Here is a 20,197-nt window from a genome sequence, read left to right as displayed (position 1 = left end):
AAGGAGGATGTGGTCTAGGGGGGGTAATGAGGCGAAAGAGAGATGTGGTCTAGGGGGGTAATGAGGAGAGAGGATGTGGTCTAGGGGGGGTTATGAGGAGAAAGGAGGGTGTGGTCTAGGGGGTGGGTAATGAGGAGAAAAGGGATGTGGTCTAGGGGGGGTAATGAGGAGAAGGAGGGTGTGGTCTAGGGGGGGGTAATGAGGAGAAAGGAGGGTGTGGTCAGGGGGGTAATGAGGAGAAAAGGGATGTGGTCTAGGGGGGTAATGAGGAGAAAGGAGGGTGTGGTCAAGGGGGGGNTATGAGGAGAAAGGAGGGTGTGGTCTAGGGGTGGTAATGAGGAGAAAAGGGATGTGGTCTAGGGGGGTAATGAGGAGAAAGGAGGGTGTGGTCTAGGGGGGTAATGAGGAGAGAAAGGAGGGTGTGGTCTAGGGGGGGTAATGAGGAGAAAAGGGGATGTGGTCTAGGGGGGGGTAATGAGGAGAAAGGAGGGGTGTGGTATAGGGGGGGTGGTAAGGTAATGAGGAGAAAGGAGGGTGTGGTCTAGGGGGGGTAATGAGGAGAAAGGAGGGTGTGTTTCTAGGGGGGTTAATGAGGAGAGAAAGGGATGTTCTAGGGGGGTAATGAGGAGAAAAGAGGATGTGGTCTAGGGGGGTAATGAGGAGAAAGGAGGATGTGGTCTAGGGGGGGTAATGAGGCGAAAGGAGGATGTGGTCTGGGGGGGGTAATGAGGAGAAAGGAGGATGTGGTCTGGGGGGTAATGAGGAGAAAGGAGGGTGTGGTCTAGGGGGTGGTAATGAGGAGAAAGGATGTGGTCTAGGGGGGGTAATGAGGAGAAAGGAGGTGTTGTCTAGGGGGGGTAATGAGGAGAAAGGAGGGTGTGGTCAGGGGGGGGGTAATGAGGAGAAAAGGGATGTGGTCTAGGGGGGGGTAATGAGGAGAAAGGAGGGTGTGGTCTAGGGGGGGTAATGAGGAGAAAGGAGGATGTGGTCTAGGGGGGTAATGAGGAGAAAGGAGGATGTGGTCTAGGGGGTAATGAGGAGAAAGGAGGATGTGGTCTAGGGGGGTAATGAGGAGAAAGGAGGATGTGGTCTAGGGGGGGGTAATGAGGAGAAAGGAGGGTGTGGTCTAGGGGGGTAATGAGGAGAAAGGAGGGTGTGGTCTAGGGGGGGGTAATGAGGAGAAAGGAGGGTGTGGTCTAGGGGGGGTAATGAGGAGAAAGGAGGGTGTGGTCTAGGGGGGTATTGAGGAGAAAGGAGGGTGTGGTCTAGGGGGGGGTAATGGAGGAGAAAGGAGGGTGTGTTCTAGGGGGGGTAATGAGGCGAAAGGGATGTGTTCTAGGGGGGTAATGAGGAGAAAGAGGATTGTGGTCTAGGGGGGGTAATGAGGAGAAAGGAGGATGTGGTCTAGGGGGGGGTAATGAGGCGAAAGGAGGATGTGGTCTGGGGGGGGTAATGAGGAGAGAGGAGGGTGTGGTCTAAGGGGGGTTATGAGGAGAAAGGAGGGATTGTGGTCTAGGGGGTGGTAATGAGGAGAAAAGGGATGCTGGTCTAGGGGGGGTAATGAGGAGAAAGGAGGGTGTGGTCTAGGGGGGGGTACATGAGGAGAAAGGAGGGTTGGTCAGGGGGGGGTAATGAGGAGGAAAAGGGATGTGGTCTAGGGGGGGTAATGAGGAGAAAGGAGGGTGTGGTCTAGGGGGGGTAATGAGGAGAAAGGAGGATGTGGTCTAGGGGGGGTAATGAGGAGAAAGGAGGATGTGGTCTAGGGGGGGTAATGAGGAGAAAGGAGGGTGTGTTCTAGGGGGTTAATGAGGAGAAAGGGATGTGTTCTAGGGGGGTAATGAGGAGAAAAGAGGATGTGGTCTAGGGGGGGTAATGAGGAGAAAGGAGGATGTGGTCTAGGGGGGGTGTAATGAGGCGAAAGGAGGATGTGGTCTGGGGGGGTAATGAGGAGAGAGGATGGTGTGGTCTAGGGGGGGTTATGAGGAGAAAGGAGGGTGTGGTCTAGGGGGTGGTAATGAGGAGAAAAGGGATGTGGTCTAGGGGGGGTAATGAGGAGAAGGAGGGTGTGGTCTAGGGGGGGTAATGAGGAGAAAGGAGGGTGTGGTCAGGGGGGGTAATGAGGAGAAAAGGGATGTGGTCTAGGGGGGGTAATGAGGAGAAAGGAGGGTGTGGTCAAGGGGGGGTAATGAGGAGAAAGGAGGATGTGGTCTAGGGGGGGTAATGAGGAGAAAGGAGGATGTGGTCTAGGGGGGGTAATGAGGAGAAAGGAGGGTGTGTCTAGGGTGGGGTTAATGAGGAGAAAGGGAGTGTTCTAGGGGGGTAATGAGGAGAAAAGAGGATGTGGTCTAGGGGGGGTAAATGAGGAGAAGGAGGATGTGGTCTACGGGGGGGGTAATGACGGCGAAAGGAGGATGTGGTCTGGGGGGGGTAATGAGGAGAGAGGAGGGTGTGGTTAGGGGGGGTTATGAGGAGAAAGGAGGGTGTGGTCTAGGGAGGTGGTAATGAGGAGGAAAAGGGATGTGGTCTAGGGGGGGTAATGAGGAGAAAGGAGGGTGGTCTAGGGGGGGTAATTGAGGAGAAAGGAGGGTTGGTCAGGGGGGGGGTAATGAGGAGACAAAGGGATGTGGTCTAGGGGGGTAATGAGGAGAAAGGCGGGTTGTGGTCTAGGGGGGGTAATGAGGAGAAAGGAGGATGTGGTCTAGGGGGGGGTAATGAGGAGAAAGAGGAGGATGTGGTCTAGGGGGGTAATGAGGAGAAAGGAGGATTGTGGTCATAGGGGGGGGTAATGAGGAGAAAGGAGGTGTGGTCTAGGGGGGTAATGAGGAGAAAGGAGGGATGTGGTCTAGGGGGGTAATGAGGAGAAAGAGGATGTGGTCTAGGGGGTAATGAGGAGAAAGGATGTGGTCTAGGGGGGTAATGAGGAGGGGGGTGTGGTCTAGGGGGGTAATGAGGAGAAAGGAGGGTGTGGTCTAGGGGGGGTAATGAGGAGAAAGAGGGTGTGGTCTAGGGGGGTATTGAGGAGAAAGGAGGGTGTGGTCTAGGGGGGGTGATGAGGAGAAAGGAGGGTGTGGTCTAGGGGGGTAATGAGGCGGAAAGGAGGATGTGTCTAGGGGGGGTTAATGAGGAGAGAGGAGGGTGTGGTCTAGGGGGGGGTAATGAGGAAGAAAGGAGGAGGTGTGGTCTAGGGGGGGTATGAGGAGAGAGGAGGGGTGTGGTCTAGGGGGGGTAATGAGGAGAAAGGAGGGTGTGGTCTAGGGGGGGTAATGAGGAGAAAGGAGGGTGTGGTCAGGGGGTGGTAATGAGGAGAAAAGGATGTGGTCTAGGGGGGTAATGAGGAGAAAGGAGGGTGTGGTCTAGGGGGGGTAATGAGGAGAAAGGAGGGTGTGGTCAGGGGGGTAATGAGGAGAAAAGGGATGTGGTCTAGGGGGTAATGAGGAGAAAGGAGGATGTGGTCTAGGGGGGTAATGAGGAGAAAGGAGGGTGTGGTAATGAGAGAAGGGGGTGTGGTCTAGGGGGGTAATGAGGAGAGAGAGAGGGTGTGGTCTAGGGGGGTAATGAGGAGAAAGGAGGGGTGTGTCTAGGGGAGGTAATGAGGAGAAGGAGGGTGTGGTCTAGGGGGGGTATTGAGGAGAAAGGAGGTGTGGTCTGGGGGGTAATGAGGAGAAAGGAGGGTGTGGTCTAGGGGGGTAATGAGGAGAAAGGAGGGTGTGGTCAGGGGGTGGTAATGAGGAGAAAAGGGATGTGGTCTAGGGGGGGTAATGGGAGAAAGGAGGGTGTGGTCTAGGGGGGGTATGAGGAGAAAGGAGGGTGTGGTCAGGGGGGTAATGAGGAGAAAGGAGGGTGTGGTCTAGGGGGGGTAATGAGGAGAAAGGAGGGTGTGGTCTAGGGGGGTAATGAGGAGAAAGGAGGGGTGTGGTCTAGGGGGGGTAATGAGGAGAAGGAGGGTGTGCGTCTAGGGGGGTAATGAGGAGAAAGGAGGGTGTGGTCTAGGGGGGTAATGAGGAGAAGGAGGGTGTGGTCTAGGAGGGTAATGAGGAGAAAGGAGGGTGTTGGGTCTAGGGGGGGTAATGAGGAGAAAGGAGGATGTGGTCCAGGGGGGGGTAATGAGGAGAAGGAGGATGTGGTCTAGGGGGTAATGAGGAGAAAGGGGATGTGGTCTAGGGGGGGTAATGAGGAGAAAATTATGTGTCTAGGGGGGGTAATGAGGAGAAAGGGGATGTGGTCTAGGGGGGGTAATGAGGAGAAAATTATGTGGTCTAGGGGGGGTAATGAGGAGAAAGGAGGATGTGGTCTAGGGGGGGTAATGAGGAGAAAGGAGGATGTGGTCTAGGGGGGGTAATGAGGAGAAAGGAGGGTGTGGTCTAGGGGGGGGTAATGAGGAGAAAGGAGGGTGTGGTCTAGGGGGGTAATGAGGATAAAGGAGGGTGTGGTCTAGGGGGGGTAATGAGGAGAAAGGAGGGTGTGGTCTAGGGGGGGTATTGAGGAGAAAGGAGGGTGTGGTCTACGGGGGTAATGAGGAGAAAGGAGGATGTGGTCTAGGGGGGGTAATGAGGAGAGAGGAGGGTGTGGTCTAGGGGGGGTAATGAGGAGAAAGGAGGGTGTGGTCTAGGGGGGTAATGAGGAGAAAGGAGGGTGTGGTCTAGGGGGGTAATGAGGAGAAAGGAGGGTTGGTCTAGGGGGGGTAAGAGGAGAGAGGCGGGTGTGGTCTAGGGGGGGTAATGAGGAGAAAGGAGGGTGTGGTCTAGGGGGGGTAATGAAGGAGAAAGGAGGGTGGTGGTCTAGGGGGGTATTGAGGAGAAAGGAGGGTGTGGTATACGGGGGGTACTTGAGGAAGAAAGGAGGGATGTGGTCTAGGGTGGCGTAATGAGGAGAGAGGAGGGTGTGGTCTAGGGGGGGTAAATGCGGAGAAAGGAGCGGGTGTGGTCTAGGGGGGGTATGAGGAAGAAGGAGGGTGTGGTCTAGGGGGGGGTATTGAGGAGAAAGGAGGGTGTGGGTCTACGGGGGGTAATGAGGAGAAAGGAGGATGTGGTCTGGGGGGGTAATGAGGAGAAAGGAGGATGTGGTCTCGGGGGGGGTATGAGGAGAACAGGAGGGATGTGGTGGGGGGGGTAATGAGGAGAAGGGGCTGTGGTCTAGGGGGTAGGTAATTGAGGAGAAAGGAGGATGTGGTCTAGGGGGGGTAATGAGGAGAAAGGAGGATGTGGTCTAGGGGGGTAATGAGGAGAAAGGAGGATGTGGTCTAGGGGGGGTAATGAGGAGAAAGGAGGATGTGGTCTAGGGGGGGTAATGAGGAGAAAGGAGGATGTGGTCTAGGGGGGGTAATGAGGAGAAAGGAGGATGTGGTCTAGGGGGGGTAATGAGGAGAAAGGAGGATGTGGTCTAGGGGGGGTAATGAGGAGAAAGGGGATGTAGTCTAGGGGGGTAATGAGGAGAAAGGAGGGTGTGGTCTAGGGGGGGGTAATGAGGAGAAAGGGGGATGTGGTCTGGGGGGGTAATGAGGAGAAAGGGGATGTAGTCTAGGGGGGGTAATGAGGAGAAAGGAGGGTGTGGTCTAGGGGGGATAATGAGGAGAAAGGAGGATGTGATCTAGGGGGGGTTATGAGGAGAAAGGAAGATGTGGTCTGGGGGGGTAATGAGGAGAAAGGAAGATGTGGTCTAGGGGGGTAATGAGGAGAAAGGGGATGTGGTCTAGGGGGGGTAATGAGGAGAAAATTATGTGGTCTAGGGGGGGTAATGAGGAGAAAGGGGATGTGGTCTAGGGGGGTAATGAGGAGAAAATTATGTGGTCTAGGGGGGGTAATGAGGAGAAAGGGGATGTGGTCTAGGGGGGGTAATGAGGAGAAAATTATGTGGTCTAGGGGGGGTAATGAGGAGAAAGGGGATGTGGTCTAGGGGGGGTAATAAGGAGAAAGGGGATGTGGTCTAGGGGGGTAATGAGGAGAAAGGGGATGTGGTCTAGGGGGGGTAATGAGGAGAAAGCGGATGTGGTCTAGGGGGGTAATGAGGAGAAAATTATGTGGTCTAGGGGGAGAGGTGTATAGGGGATCAGGAGGATGAGTGTGAATAAAGAAGCAATAGAGATGAGAAAAGGAGGTGGAGAGGTATAGTGAGCCAGAGGAGAAGGAGAGGTATAGGGAAGAAGAGGAGGAACAGTATAAGGGGTGGAGGTAGCGAAGGAAAGCAGGAAGAAGAGACGTGTAGGGGTCAGTAGCAGTAGTGTACCTTGAGCTTCCTCCGAGCGTTGAACTTGCGCAGACATTCCACTGTCTCCTGTCTGTGGATCATAGACGCCACGGTGGAACGTTGCTATAGGAGGTGAGAGAGAAGTATTACACAATTAGGGTTGCAAAACTACCGGTAATTTACCAAAGTTAGCGGAATTTATAATAGTCTATGACAATTTTGGAACTGTATTGCTGAATATTTATGAAAAATGTATTAACATATAGTATTAGGTTTTTATATCTGTGCCCATATTTTCCATGGTTTTCTAATAGGCCATATGGTAATAACCTAATTACTGAAGAAAAAAAAGCATCTAATCAACAATGACATTATTTTCAATTAACTCTGCAGCTACTGACTTTGACAACTGCCACCAGTTTGAAGCTAAATCATTTACAAAAGACAGACATGGTACAATAAAGGACATTTCATACCGACACATTTACATCTTTATCATTCCGTTTAATTTCTAAAAGCATCTTATTTGATTATTTTAAATGTGATGAGGCCACAGAGTGCCAGACATAATTACAGACACCTGTGATAATCTGAAGTACCCAAAAAAGGGCACTAGACGTCATGTGATAAAACTCCATAAAAGTTTAAACAATATTGGTAGTACAGGTGAACTTTGAAAGTTAACTACAATAAAACCGTCCCATTGCAACCCTATACACAATACACAAAGCAGAATGTGAGGCGAATGTGATTTTGTGTTGCCATATACAGGTTTGTGTGTGTACTTACGCAGATCCATGGGTGTTTGAGAGCCTGATCAGCAGTGATCCTCTTGGAAGGGTTAATAGTTAACATCTGGTTAATCAGGTTCTTAGCCTCTGGCGTAACAGTGTCCCATTCGGGAGAGGGAAACTAGAGATGAGGCAGGAAAATGAACAGAAATACAGAGACCAGCATTTGCATTATGTACGCAACACAAATGTACTTCTTCATGTTTCATATCATGTAAACAATGTCTTCCTATAATCCAGAATGCTAAGATGCATGAAATGTGTGTGTATATGAATGTCTGCCATGTTAAATCTCAGTACCAGTCTTCATTAACAGTGTAACCGGAATACTAGAGACAAGGAGAGGATAACCCCTTGCACGCACGCACGCACACACACACACACACACACACACACACACCCCTCTGCAATGCGTCAGGAGGCTGACGGGATCAATAGCTGAGGTGCAGCTCTCAATCGGACACTATTAAAAATTCACCAGCTGTGCAGCCAACCTCCACACTGTACCCTACACAAACCGACTCACATCATAGGCCCCAGCCTTGATCTGCTGGTAGAGTTTGTGTTGGTCTTCATCCCAGAATGGAGGATAGCCAACCAACAAGATATACAGAATAACACCTGGAGAGGTTGAGAGAGACCGAGAGAAAGAGAGCGGTTAGATTGTCTGTAAAAACTGGTGTAAGATCTATGATCTCTGCACCATAGCCCAGCTTTAGATGCGTGCGTAACTATGGGTCAAAACAGACAGGGATGGCTTAGACTGTTGACATGCAACTTCTATTTTGTCTCCAAATGTTTATTGAAAGCATAGTTGCACAACGAGCACTTGTCGCAAATACACCATTACAGTTGTTGGATAGCTAGCGATTTTTTTTGTTCCCACATTAGTATTGACATGAAAATCAGTCAAAAACACCTAAAAACAAGACATTGTATCAATAACATGATAAAGCTAGCTTAAACGAGCCACCTACGATTCCCCCCATGGCAGATTGTCATTGTTGCTAGCTAAAGTATCTGACTGTTCAGAATCAAAAAGCAGGCTTCAGGCCCCATCGATGTGCGCGCATCATTTGTGTGATGTTGTCAGCCAACACGTCTATTTGTTCTTCACCTACAGTTAGAGGTTAAAGGCTCACCACAGGCCCATATGTCCACAGGCTTGCCATAGGGGTCCTTCCTCAGGACCTCAGGGGACAGGTAGCCAGGGGTACCCGCAAAACCTGCCAGGCAGAAGAAAAAATAAGATTTAGGTCTGATGAAGGTTACTCAAAATGTACCCACCCCTCCCTTTGCCTTCTGAACAGCCTCAATTCGTCAGGGCATGGACTCTATAAAGGTGTTGAAAGTGTTCCACAGGGATGCTTGCACATATTGACTCCAATGCTTCCCACAGTTGTGTCAAGTTGGCTGGATGTCCTTTGGGTGGTGGACCATTCTTGATGCACACGGGGAAACTGTTGAGCATGAAAAAAACAACACAGCAGCAGTTCTTGACACAAACCGGTGGACCTGGCACCTACTACCATACCCCGTTCAAAGGCACTTCAATCTTTTGTCTTGCCCATTCACCCTCTGAATGGCACACATACACAATCCAGGTCTCAATCGTCTCAAGGCTTAAAAATCCTTCTTTAACCCGTCTCCTCCCCTACATTTATTGAAGTAGATTTAAAAAGTGAAATCAATAAGGGATCATAGCTTTCACCTGGTCAGTCTGTCGTGGAGAGAGTTCATAACGTTTGGTACACTCAGTGTGTGTTTCTTATGACAAAACACTGTCCATAAAGGAGTGTGTGTGCGCGGTCTTACCGAACCATGCCTGTTGGTCTCCCTGCACCTCGATGGCCAGGCCAAAGTCTGCCAACTTCACCGCTGCGCCCTTCATCTTACTGGCCAGGAGCAGGTTCTCAGGCTGAAGGGGTGGAGAGCGAGAACGTGTGTTTGTTTGTGTGTAAAGGGGGGGGGGATATGGAGAGGGACAGAGATGCATTGGTCTATATGTAAACCCTAAATGTGCTTCGAACTCTTTGGCTTTGCCAACATTTATACATCCATATCCTGTCAATAAAGATGATTCAATTCAGTTGGGAGAGAAAAAAACAAAAAAGAGAGAAATGGAGGGAGAGGAGTATTAAGTTTTTGATTCTCTTATGTAGCTACCTAAACAATGCCTTACATTGTACTAGGTCAGGGGTCAAACTTTAATGACTGGAAGCGACAAGTGTTGAGGTTGCCGCACAATACATTTTTGTCCTTTGCACGTGAGAGAGTCAGTGACCAGGTCCCCCACTAGTTCTGTGGCCTGTGAGTTAGATGGGGAGACTGTGCGTTTGCATGAGTCATTAAACATTGTATTTATGATATTCAGCACCACGGATATCGGTCGGATCACATTACCACGAAATCTAGCTTTCAGGGTCACAGAGCAGTTGTAGCATCTGACTGGTGAAGTTGCAGTGAGAATTGAATCTTGTGAACATACATCGATTTAAAAAAAATAATAATTTAAAACCTACCAACAAAGGAAATATTGTTCTGCAGTGATTAATTGAAATTCACATAACGCTCTGCAAGAAATTGAATAACGACACACATACACAAGTATTATAATGGAAACAGAAGGTTTGATTGTCCTCAATATTTATTATACTGCTTTAACTACACTGAACAAAAATAAAATGCAACTTGTCCCATGTTTCACATGCTGAAATAAAAGATATAAAAAACATTCCATATGAACTAAGCGCTTCACAAATTTTGTGCACAAATTTGTTTACATCTTCTTTAGTGAGCATTTATCCTTTGCCAAGAATCTGGCTGTCTTTGGCTGGCATGGTTACGTGTGGTCTGCGGTTGAGGCCGGTAGAGCGTACGGCCAAATTCTCTATGGTAGAGCTTATGGTAGAGAAATGAACATTCAATTCTCTGGCAACAGCACACTCCCCAAAAACTTGAGACATCTGTGGCATTGTGTTGTGTGACAAAACTGCTCATTTCAGAGTGGCCTTTTATTGTCCTCAGCACAAGGTGCATCTGTATAATGATCATGCTGTTTAATCAAATTATTGATATGCCACACCTATCAAGTGGATCGATTATCTTGGCAAATGAGAAAAGTTCACTAACAGGGATGTAAACAAATTTGCATACAAACTTGAGAGAAATTACGCTTGTGTTCGTATTGTACCTTTTGGGGATATTGGGACCAACACTTTACATGTTGCGTTTATATTTTATGTTCAGTAAATAAATAGCCAGGGAGTCGCAAGGGGGATGTTGAAGAGCCGCGGCTTGCTGACCCCTGTATTTTACATCATGAGGCCGGTGACACTTTGCTTCTTGAAAGTCCAATATTTTTGAAAACTTCCCTGCCGACATGCAAAACATTTTTTGGACTAATGAACAAAATACCAAGATAAGTTTGTTAAATAGAGCCCCAAAACAAACGCAATGGTAATTCTAAGCACAGGCGGTAGCACTGTAGGTTCAGGGGTGTGTAAGAAATATGTGCCATTTTTACTACCACAATTAAAATCGGCACACTTGCCAGTGGTGTAAAGTACTTAAGTAGTACTTTAAGGTATTTTTACTGAAGGTGGGTTTTTGACAAATTTTACTTCACTACATTCCTAAAGAAAATAAAGTACTTTTTACTCCATACATTTTCCTTGACAACCAAAAGTACTTGTTACATTCTGAATGCATAGCAGGACAGAAAAATGGTCCAATTCACACTTACCAAGAGAACATCCCCTTTCATCACTACTGCATCTGATCTGGCAGACTCAATAAACACAAATGCATTTGTAAATGATGTCAGTGTTGGAGTGCCCCTGCCTATCCGGAAATGTTTTAAACAATAACATGGTACGGTCTGCTTTGCTTGATAAAAGGAATTTGAAGTGATTTATACTTTTGAGATATATATATATATATATATATATATATATATATATATGAGAGATTTTTTTTAAATTTGTTACATTTATTTCACCTTTATTTAACCAGGTAAGCTAGTTGAGAACCATCATTTACAACTGCGACCTGGCCAAGATAAAGCAAAGCAGTGCGACACAAACACAGTTACATGGAATAAAACAAGCGTGGTCAATTACACAATAGAACAATAAGTCTATATACAGTGGCATGAGATTCTCTCCCTCCAAATACTTTTACTCAAGTAGTATTTTACTGGGTGACTTTCTATTATGGGATCTATACTTTTACTCAAGTATCACAATTGGGTACTTTTTCCACCACTGGCACTTGCTAGCATTAGCGTGAAAGGGCTGGGTTTTTATGAACAAACAAGTCGAGGCTTAGCCCTCACTTGCCAATCAGAACGTGCTTCACGGCGAAATATCGGTTTGCTTCAAATTGTATATTTACGGTATGCATTTTATGCATTGCCTTAGAATCAACTCCAATGTTAGTCTAAGTTTGTGAAATGGCTTACAGAAACAAAATAAAATGTAGACCTATCTTTGCTAAATACGTTAACTTGAACATTTGTACTCCACATAACCACATCTGCCGCCCCATGTTTCAAATTATTTGTTCAGCCATGATGCAATTTACAGTAGGCCCCTATATCAGTGTGAATGCAATTGAAGCCATGCAATTACTTAGAACCTAGGGCCAGTAACCGAAATGTTGCTGGATCAAATCCCCGAGCTGACAGGGTAAAAATCTGTCATTCTGCCCCTGAACAAGGCAGTAAAACCATCTGTTGCCCTGTAGTCCATCATTGTAAATAAGAATTTGTTCTTAACTGACTTGCCTAGTTAAATAAAAGGTTCAATGTAAAAAACAACTTGTTTAAAAAAAGCCTGTGTCACACTTACAGGCACCATCATTTCTCCCCGTGGGCATATAATATTAAAACCGACTATGAAGGGTTTTACGCACATCCACACTTTTCACAGGAGCTGGACAAAGATCCAATATGAAGAGAAAGGGAGAATGTCCACTCACCTTTACATTTCCCAAATAGGCCTATGTTTTATGAACATAAATCAGAACCATTTCACAGATCAGATCACATTCACACAATCTCCAGCAGTGGCATTCCAAGCGTGCCACGGACATTGTCGCCATGAAGGTGAATCATTGGATTTTAATACAAAATGTAATGAAAAACAAGCAATACATTTTTTTTTTAACAAACAAACAATGTTAAAAGACACATTGCTGTTGAACCAGCCTTTGCCATAGCAGGCCTAGGGCAGGTCTTGGGTCTTTAACATATGAAAACAAGCCATTTTCTTTTTTCTCTCTTTTTCTTTTTTTTATTTTTTTTAATTTTTTTACAGGTAACTTCTAAATACGGGGTTCACCGGTATTCAGGTTCTCATCTCTCGTTTCACAGTGCATGGACACGTAGTCTACATCATGGAGAGGGTGTAATGCACGTCCAAAATTATAGGATGAATGCCTAAAATAAATGTGGGCCTGCCTACAATACATAGATAAAAATAAAATAAAAAAAGGGAATGTCAGCTCACCGTTGTACTCCTCTCAAACTTGATATTTTAATAAAGCTTTGGTGATGATCTATTTCCAAGCGGTCTCAGGAGTCAAACTGTTTATCGACAGTCTTGACTACTTGGCATTCGGCAGACAAATAAAAGAAGCCTTCATTGAGAGGGGAGGCCATGCTTGGTTTTAGAATTAAATAAAAACAGTGGGAAAACATTTGTTTTTATGTTTCTAAATACGAAGTATACATGCACCAAAAGCACTTTAGGCTACTCGTTTCATGCACATATGGGCAGTGTGTGTCACGGCTGGATAGGCTGCTTTTCCGTTGTCAAAATCCATGCCATAACCAGCTGAGTTATCACAACAACAAAAAAAATCTTAAATATTGCTATCAGTGCTGCCTGAAATTATCACTTGAGATCATGTTGTTTTTCCAGCTGAGCTGAAGCGGGCTGATGTAAAATTGCCAAACCTGGCGTTAGGGCTGGAAAACGCCTGATTTTACATGATGAAATTGTAAAATAAGGTGCGTTTTGACACCAGCGCCCCTTTAACGCCAACCAAATATAGAGCCCTTTGAGTGGATTTTTCCTTTAAGCCGTTTTGGAATTGTCCACATTTTGACAGTGTGTGGGTCTCCATCTCTCCTACAATTATCTCTGCAGCCATATATTGACATATGGTGGTAGCCATGGAAACCACTTGAGAGTCATTTAGACAGCACTGCAGACTGCATGCGCATGTGTGTGTGTGTGTGTGTGTGTGTGTGTGTGTGTGTGTGTGGTGTGTGTGTGTGTAAAGGACTGCAGTAAAAGCCCACTCAGGAAAAAAGGCCAACGAAGCAGACAGCACACAATAGGTAATACAGCTAACCTCAGTAGAGCGATTCAAGCAATGTCATATATATACACACACACAAATACACACTGAACAAAAATATAAAGGCAACATGCAACAATTTAATTGATTTTACTGAGTTAAAGTTCAGAGGAGGAAATCAATCAAGTGAAATAAATTAATTAGGCCCATATCTTTGGATATCACAACTGGGAATACAGATACCTGTGCTTCACAATATGCCTCAGAATCTCATGGTATTTCTGTGCATTGTGTTGGTTGTCCATAGCTTATGCCTGCCCATACCCCCACCATGGGGCACTCTGATCACAACTCTGACATTGGCAAACTGCTCGCCTACATGTGGTCTGCGGTTGTGAGGCCGGTTGTTTACATCTTTGTTAGTGAGCATTTATCCTTTTGCCAAGAAGCTGATTAACCAGATGTGGAAGTCTTGGGCTGGCGTGGTTACGTGTGGTCTGCAGTTGAACGTACTGCCAAATGGCAGAAAGGGGGGAGGGGGAGGATTTAAATGTTTTTTTTAACTCAAAATTGGAGAGAGTACACCACAAGGTTGCACTCCCTCTCCCAGCACAGTGAATTCACAATGCAGATGGTTTCTATCACCCTTCACGCAGAGAGAGAACATTGTAATTTATGCTGCTGCGCTTGCTTTTCACAAGTGCCGCTTTCTATCATCCAATCACAAGTCATTAACCCAGCACTAGGCTACAGTCAGAGCTAGTGCCTCGGTGTGGCAAGTTATTAGGCGATATCTAGGCTAATAAATGGAAGATGGAATTGTAATGACAGAACTAAAAAAGTTAACTAAAAGAGAAGGACAAGCTACAACACCAAGAGCAAACAGGTAGGCTGCTACTTAATAATCTGAATGGAGTGGTTGATATTAACAGTAGGTCGGATGCTAACGTTAGCTAGCTTCTCTCAGTTTAATGTAGTCAAGACGGGCACTATGTAACAAGATGAGATAAATAACTAGCAATAAGTTAGTCTACCGGTGCGAGTGGACTTGGTTGCCATCTCCCTGCTCCCCTTGTCCTTCAGATACACACTGCCCCCTACCCCGCTCCCTGTATGAGTTGCTTCTCTCCCTGCAGTAGAGCTCCAGTTAACAAAGTAGCAAAGAAATACAAATAACATTACAGCATTGTTGCATTACGTATTTGTTACATTCTTATTTTCCCTTTATGATGATGGGGACCTGTTAGTGGGAGTTTTGTGATAACAAAATGACATTCACAGTGCAGTTAAGGATTTCTTCTTAACGTTAACCCAATCTCATTTTAAACGTTCATACCCCCTAGTGCAGAAGAGAGAGTGAAAAAAGACGAGGGCTAAAGGAGGTCAACAGAGAGAGAGCGGGCCTTTGTGAAAGGAAGGGGAGCGAGTGGAGAGAGAGAGGGGGATAAAGAGGGAGATGAGAGCAGTGCGTTGCCATGGCCACAAACAGAGGTGTGTATGTGTGGTAGTTAAAGCAACACACACGCACACCACAGAAACACACACACACCTTGAGGTCCCTGTGGACGATGTCATGCTGGTGGATATGTTGGACACTCTCCAAGATCTGGTTGATACACTGACTGGAGAGGAAAGGGAGAGAAGGGGGTTTAGCGTGAGAAAAGGAGAAAACAAATCAGTCATCTTTTCATCACTAAACACATGCCTGGTTTGTACAGAAAGCTCAACAGGTCTGACAAAGAAAGAGACAAAGTAGTGAGACAGATTTATTACAATAGTTGCTTTAAACTTTTCATTACTGTACCCATATCACATTTTGCTATGCCTGGAGTACCCCCTCATAAGCATTTGACCAACTTGGCCTATGTTCTTTTGAGACTTCCCAAGTACCCCAAATGGATAAGCCAGCTAGCAAAAATACTGTCAAGACGGTCTGCTGGTTGTGAGGCTCAGAGGTGAAAGGTCAAATCAGTCTTGGGAAGGGCGTGTTGCTGACATGTGGCTTGTAGAGTGCGTGCGTGTGCGTGTGCGTGTGTGTCTAAAGCCCTGGTCAGCACAAGTCAAATTATTTCATGGACACTTCCCTTAATGCAACAAAGAGCATCACCTAACAGCAAGATTGAGGAGAAGAGAGTGAGGGAAGAGAAAGGGAGTAGAGATAGGAAGGAAACAAAAGGGAAAGATGAGTGGGGAAGAGAATGGGTTATAGGATATATAGGAAGAGGGAGGAGAGAGGGATAACAAGACATGACAATGCAGCAGACATGAATAAAAGGAAACCCATAGTCAGCCTGTGTGTGTGCGCGCGCCACGTGAAATCACGCCACTCTCCCACGGTTTTGACCCGCGCTGTGCGGCACAGTAACCATGGTAACAGTAAATAGGGATTGCCCACCTGGCATCAGCCTCGCTGTAGTACTCCCTAGCAACGATGTCCTCAAACAACTCTCCTCCCGTCACCCTGAGAGAGAGAGAGAGAGAGAGAGAGAGAGAGAGAGAGAGAGAGAGAGAGAGAGAACATGACTTATCATACATAATAAAGCTCATTCACAAACCTGAAATGTGCACGTGTGTTATACTTACAGATCAAAGACAAGGTAGTGAAAGCCTTCCTCTGAGATACTGTCATGTAGCCTCACTAGAGAAAAGAAAGGGAGAGAGGGTGGAGAAGAGGGACAGAGAGAATTGAGAGATTTTAAAAAGTGGAATATTACAGGCTAGTGGCTAGGGCTCAGTTTTGTGATTCTAAAATCTGACCTACTGTAGGGTTTGTTTAAGGGTTCAGGTTTCAAGGTTAAAGGTGATGTAAAAAGGTACATTTTGCTGTGCAATAAGCAGCAGGTCGGCCCTGCAGCAAGTACAGTACATGTGCTCATATCACTATCCCCTCCGTCTCTCCCCTCTATCTGTCCCACTCTCTTTATCCAAAGTTTATAGGCCAAATGAGAGAAGGGGGTGAGAGAGGGAGTAGTAAAAAAAAAAAGGGAGAGTGTGAGAAAAGGAAGGAGACCATGCCTGAGGGGCAGAGCAATCTGGGACACTGGAGAAAAAAAATATTATAATAATAAATAAGGAGGCAGAATGAAGTTAGAGGGAGACATGATAGAGGGATACATATGAAGGACAGCACAAAATTGTCATTGACTCATTGGTATGGCCTCATCCCCCTCTCATATTTTCTCTTCCTCTACCTCATTGGTTCTCTCCTCCTGGTCATCTTTTTTTTTAACCCCGAACTGATTTTAACAATAATTATTGTCCTCAAATCGATTACGTTTTCTAATCCTCAATTTGAAAACAAAACCAGTAGACAAACAAATAGAGGCTGACATCCAGACAGAGAGATATACACTCAGACATACAGATTGACAGAAACACTTAGGAAAAAAGGGTTCCAAAGGGTTCTTTGCAGAGGGATCAGGTTCTGCAGTGTATGTAATAGCATAACAGATTAGTTCAACTGGAATGACTCAACTCACGGTTGCCCAAAAAGAGTTGTGCACAAAGCACGGCCCAAAATATTCTGAGTCACCGCCTCTACATTTTAATTACCACTAAAAGAAGAGAACCCTTTTTTCAACTGCAAAGAAGTAAAATAGTGTAATTTGCTCAGCAGGCTGATTAACTTGTGTTTGTACTCTCAATTTCTAAACCGTATAATCAAAAACGAAGTCTCCATCCTCGCAAAAGGAAACTCACGCATGTGAAAATGGCGGCTGTCAGTCGCCCACTGGCGGGTGGTCCCTAAAACACAGTGTGTCGTCAGCAAGCGAATGAACGTCAGACTGTCAAATCGCTGCGATGTGTTTTCTACATAACGAAAAGCCCTTCAACGGTTCTTCGCAGTTAGAATTTTTATTTTATTTTAGTGATAATTCAAATGTAGGGGCGCTGACTCAGAATATATTGGCCCGTGGTTAGTGTACAGCTTTTTATGTGCAACAGTGAGAGAGAGTCATTCCAGTATAACTAATCTGTTACGCTATTACATACAGTGCTTTCGAAAATACCTTTACTATTTCCATATTTTTTTTACGTTACAGCCTTTTCTATGACATTTACATAAGTATTCAGACACTTTACTCAGTACTTTGTTGAAGCCTCTTTGGCAGCAATTACAGCCTCAAGGCTTCTTGGGTATGATGCTACATGCTTGGCAGAACAGTATTTGTAGAGTTTCTCCCATTCTTCTCTGCAGATCCTCTCAAGCTCTATCAGGTTGGATGGGGAGTGTCACTGCACAGCTATTTTCAGGTTCGATGGGGTTCAAGTCCGGGCTCTGGCTGGGCCACTCAGGACAATTAGAGACTTGTCCCAAAGCCACTCATGTATTGTCTTGGCTGTGTGCTTAGGGTCGTTGTCCTCTTAGGAGGTGAACCTTCGCCCAGTCTGAGGTCCTGAGCAGGTTTTCATCAAGGATCTCTGTAATTTGCTCCGTTCATCTTTCACTCGATCCTGACTAGTCCCCCAATCCCTGCCGCTGAAAAACATCCCCACAGCATGATTCTTCACCATGCTTCATCGTAGGGATGGTATTGGCCAGCTCCCTGACCAAGGCCCTTCTACCCCAGATTGTTCAGTTTGGCCAGACAGCCAGCTCTAGGCAGAGTCTTGGTGGTTACAAACTTCTTCCATTTAAGAATGTTGGAGGCCACGGTGTTCAACCTGCAGAATTTATTTTGGTACCCTTCCCCAGATCTATGCAGACAGAATCCTGTCTCGGAGCTCTACGGACAATTCCTTCGGCCTCATGGCTTGATTTTTACTTTGTCATGCACTGTCAACTAGAGGTCAACCGATTAATTGGTTCATAAAATAACAATCGGAAATCTGTATTTTTGGGCGCCGATTTGTATTTTTTTTATACCTTTATTTAACTAGGCAAGTCAGTTAAGAACACATTCTTATTTTCAATGACGGCCTAGGAACGGTGGGTTAACTGCCTTGTTCAGGGGCAGAACTACAGATTTTCACCTTGTCAATCTTGCAACCTTACAGTTAACTAGTCCAACGCAATAACGACCTGCCTCTCTGTACACTTCAATGTTATGACATAACATTGAAGGTTGTGCAATGTAACAAGAATATTTAGACTTAGGGATGCCACCCGTTAGATAAAATACCGAACGGTTCCGTATTTCACTGAAATAAACGTTTTGTTTTCGAAATGATAGTTTCCGGATTTGACCATATTAATGACCAAAGGCTCGTATTTCTGTGTGTTATTATGTTATAATTAAGTCTGATTTGATAGAGCAGTCTGACTGAGCAGTAGCAGGCTCGTAATCATTCATTCAAACAGCACTTTCATGCGTTTTGCCAGCAGCTCTTCGCAAGCACAGCACTGTTTATGACTTCAAGTTTATCAGCCTAATGGCTGGTGTAACCGATGTGAAATGGCTAGCTAGTTAGCTGGGTGTGCGCTAATAGCATTTCAAACGTAACTCGATCTGAGACTTGGAAAGTTATTCCCCTTGCTCTGCAAGGGCCGCGGCTTTTGTGGGGCGATGGGTAACAATGCTTCGAGAGTGGCTGTTGTCGATGTGTTCCTGGTTAGAGGCAAGGTAGGGGCGAGGAGAGGGACGGAAGCTATACTGTTACACTGGCAATACCATAGTGCCTATAAGTACATCCAATAGTCAAAGGTATATGAAATACAAATGGTAGAGGGAAATAGTCCTATAAATACTATATTAACTACAACCTAAAACCTCTTACCTTGGAATATTGAAGGCTCATGTTAAAAGGAACCACCAACTTTCATATGTTCTCATGTTCTGAGCAAGGAACTTAAACATTACCTTTCTTACATGGCACATATTGCACTTTTACTTTCTTCTCCAACACTTTGTTTTTGCATTATCTAAACCAAATTGAACATGTTTCATTATTTATTTGAGGCTACATTTATTTTATTGATATATTATATTAAGTTAAAAATAAGTGTTTATTCTGTATTGTTGTAATTGTCATTATTACCACAAAAAAAAAGGCCAATTAATCGGTATCGGCTTTTTTGGTCCTCCAACAAATCGGTAACGGTGTTGGAAAAAAAATCGGTCGACCTCTACTGTCAACAGTGGCCTACTGACAAATGTGTGCCTTTCCAAATCATGTCCAATCAATTGAATTTACCACAGGTGGACTTCAATCAAGTTGTAGAATCAAGAATGATCAATGGAAACAGGATACACCTGAGCTCAATTTCGAGTCTCCGAGCAAAGGGTCTGAATACTTATGTAAATAAGGTATTTCTGTTTAATACACTTGCAAATATTTCTAAAAACCTGGTTTTCGCTTTGTCATTATGGGTTGTGTATATAAAAATAAAATTTAAATACATTTTAGAATAAGGCTGTAACGTAACAAAATGTGGAAAAGGGGAAGGGGTCTGAATACTTTACGAATGCATTGTATAGGACTATGTGATGGTGTCTTGTGAAAGACTCACGTATGGCCTTGGGTCAATTGAGGTCGTTTGACTAAGTATGGGTTGTAACTATAGCGGAACCCTTTTTTGGTGCCATATAGAACCTTTTTTTTTTAATGGTTCTTTATAGCACCATACAGGTTCCATTTAGAACTTTATGAGCATGGTTGTTTATAGAACCTTTAAAAGAAAATCCATATAGCATCAAAAAGGGTTCTGCTATGGTCACAAGCCAAGAACCCTTATTTGGCACTATATAGAACCATTTGTTTTTAGTTTGTACAAAGACCCTTTTTCATCCTAAGAACAGTTTTTGGAAGAAAGGGTTATTTGAGGATTCTTTCAAAGGCAAGAAAGAGTTCTACATAAAAACCTTTGGAATCAGTTTTTTTAAATTGTAGAATTGTTATTTATTTATAGTGCTTAAGCATTAGTGTTAAACTCCTGATATTAAAGTTTAAACATTGAGGCAAAGTATTCTGATAAG

The 20,197-nt window shown here is 45.3% G+C and overlaps 1 protein-coding gene across 12 annotated transcripts in view; it reads right to left on the bottom strand.

The window, feature by feature from the left end:
- LOC109870156 (calcium/calmodulin-dependent protein kinase type II subunit gamma) overlaps window positions 1-20,197 on the bottom strand; it is a 48,756-nt gene that overhangs the window by 17,894 nt on the left and 10,665 nt on the right. For all 12 annotated transcript variants that reach the window (XM_020460523.2, XM_020460531.2, XM_020460522.2 and 9 more), the window contains exons 4-11: window positions 15,864-15,918; window positions 15,676-15,741; window positions 14,830-14,902; window positions 8,790-8,892; window positions 8,117-8,200; window positions 7,501-7,595; window positions 6,973-7,095; window positions 6,223-6,306 (exon numbers count right to left, since the gene is read on the bottom strand). In XM_020460523.2, the coding sequence (XP_020316112.1) occupies window positions 6,223-6,306; window positions 6,973-7,095; window positions 7,501-7,595; window positions 8,117-8,200; window positions 8,790-8,892; window positions 14,830-14,902; window positions 15,676-15,741; window positions 15,864-15,918 (683 nt within the window). The remainder of the gene's footprint in view (window positions 1-6,222; window positions 6,307-6,972; window positions 7,096-7,500; window positions 7,596-8,116; window positions 8,201-8,789; window positions 8,893-14,829; window positions 14,903-15,675; window positions 15,742-15,863; window positions 15,919-20,197) is intronic.

The sequence above is a fragment of the Oncorhynchus kisutch genome, linkage group LG25, assembly GCF_002021735.2.
Source record: "Oncorhynchus kisutch isolate 150728-3 linkage group LG25, Okis_V2, whole genome shotgun sequence".
Classification (NCBI taxonomy): Eukaryota; Metazoa; Chordata; class Actinopteri; order Salmoniformes; family Salmonidae; genus Oncorhynchus; species Oncorhynchus kisutch.
This window is presented reverse-complemented; position numbering and strand designations above follow the sequence as displayed.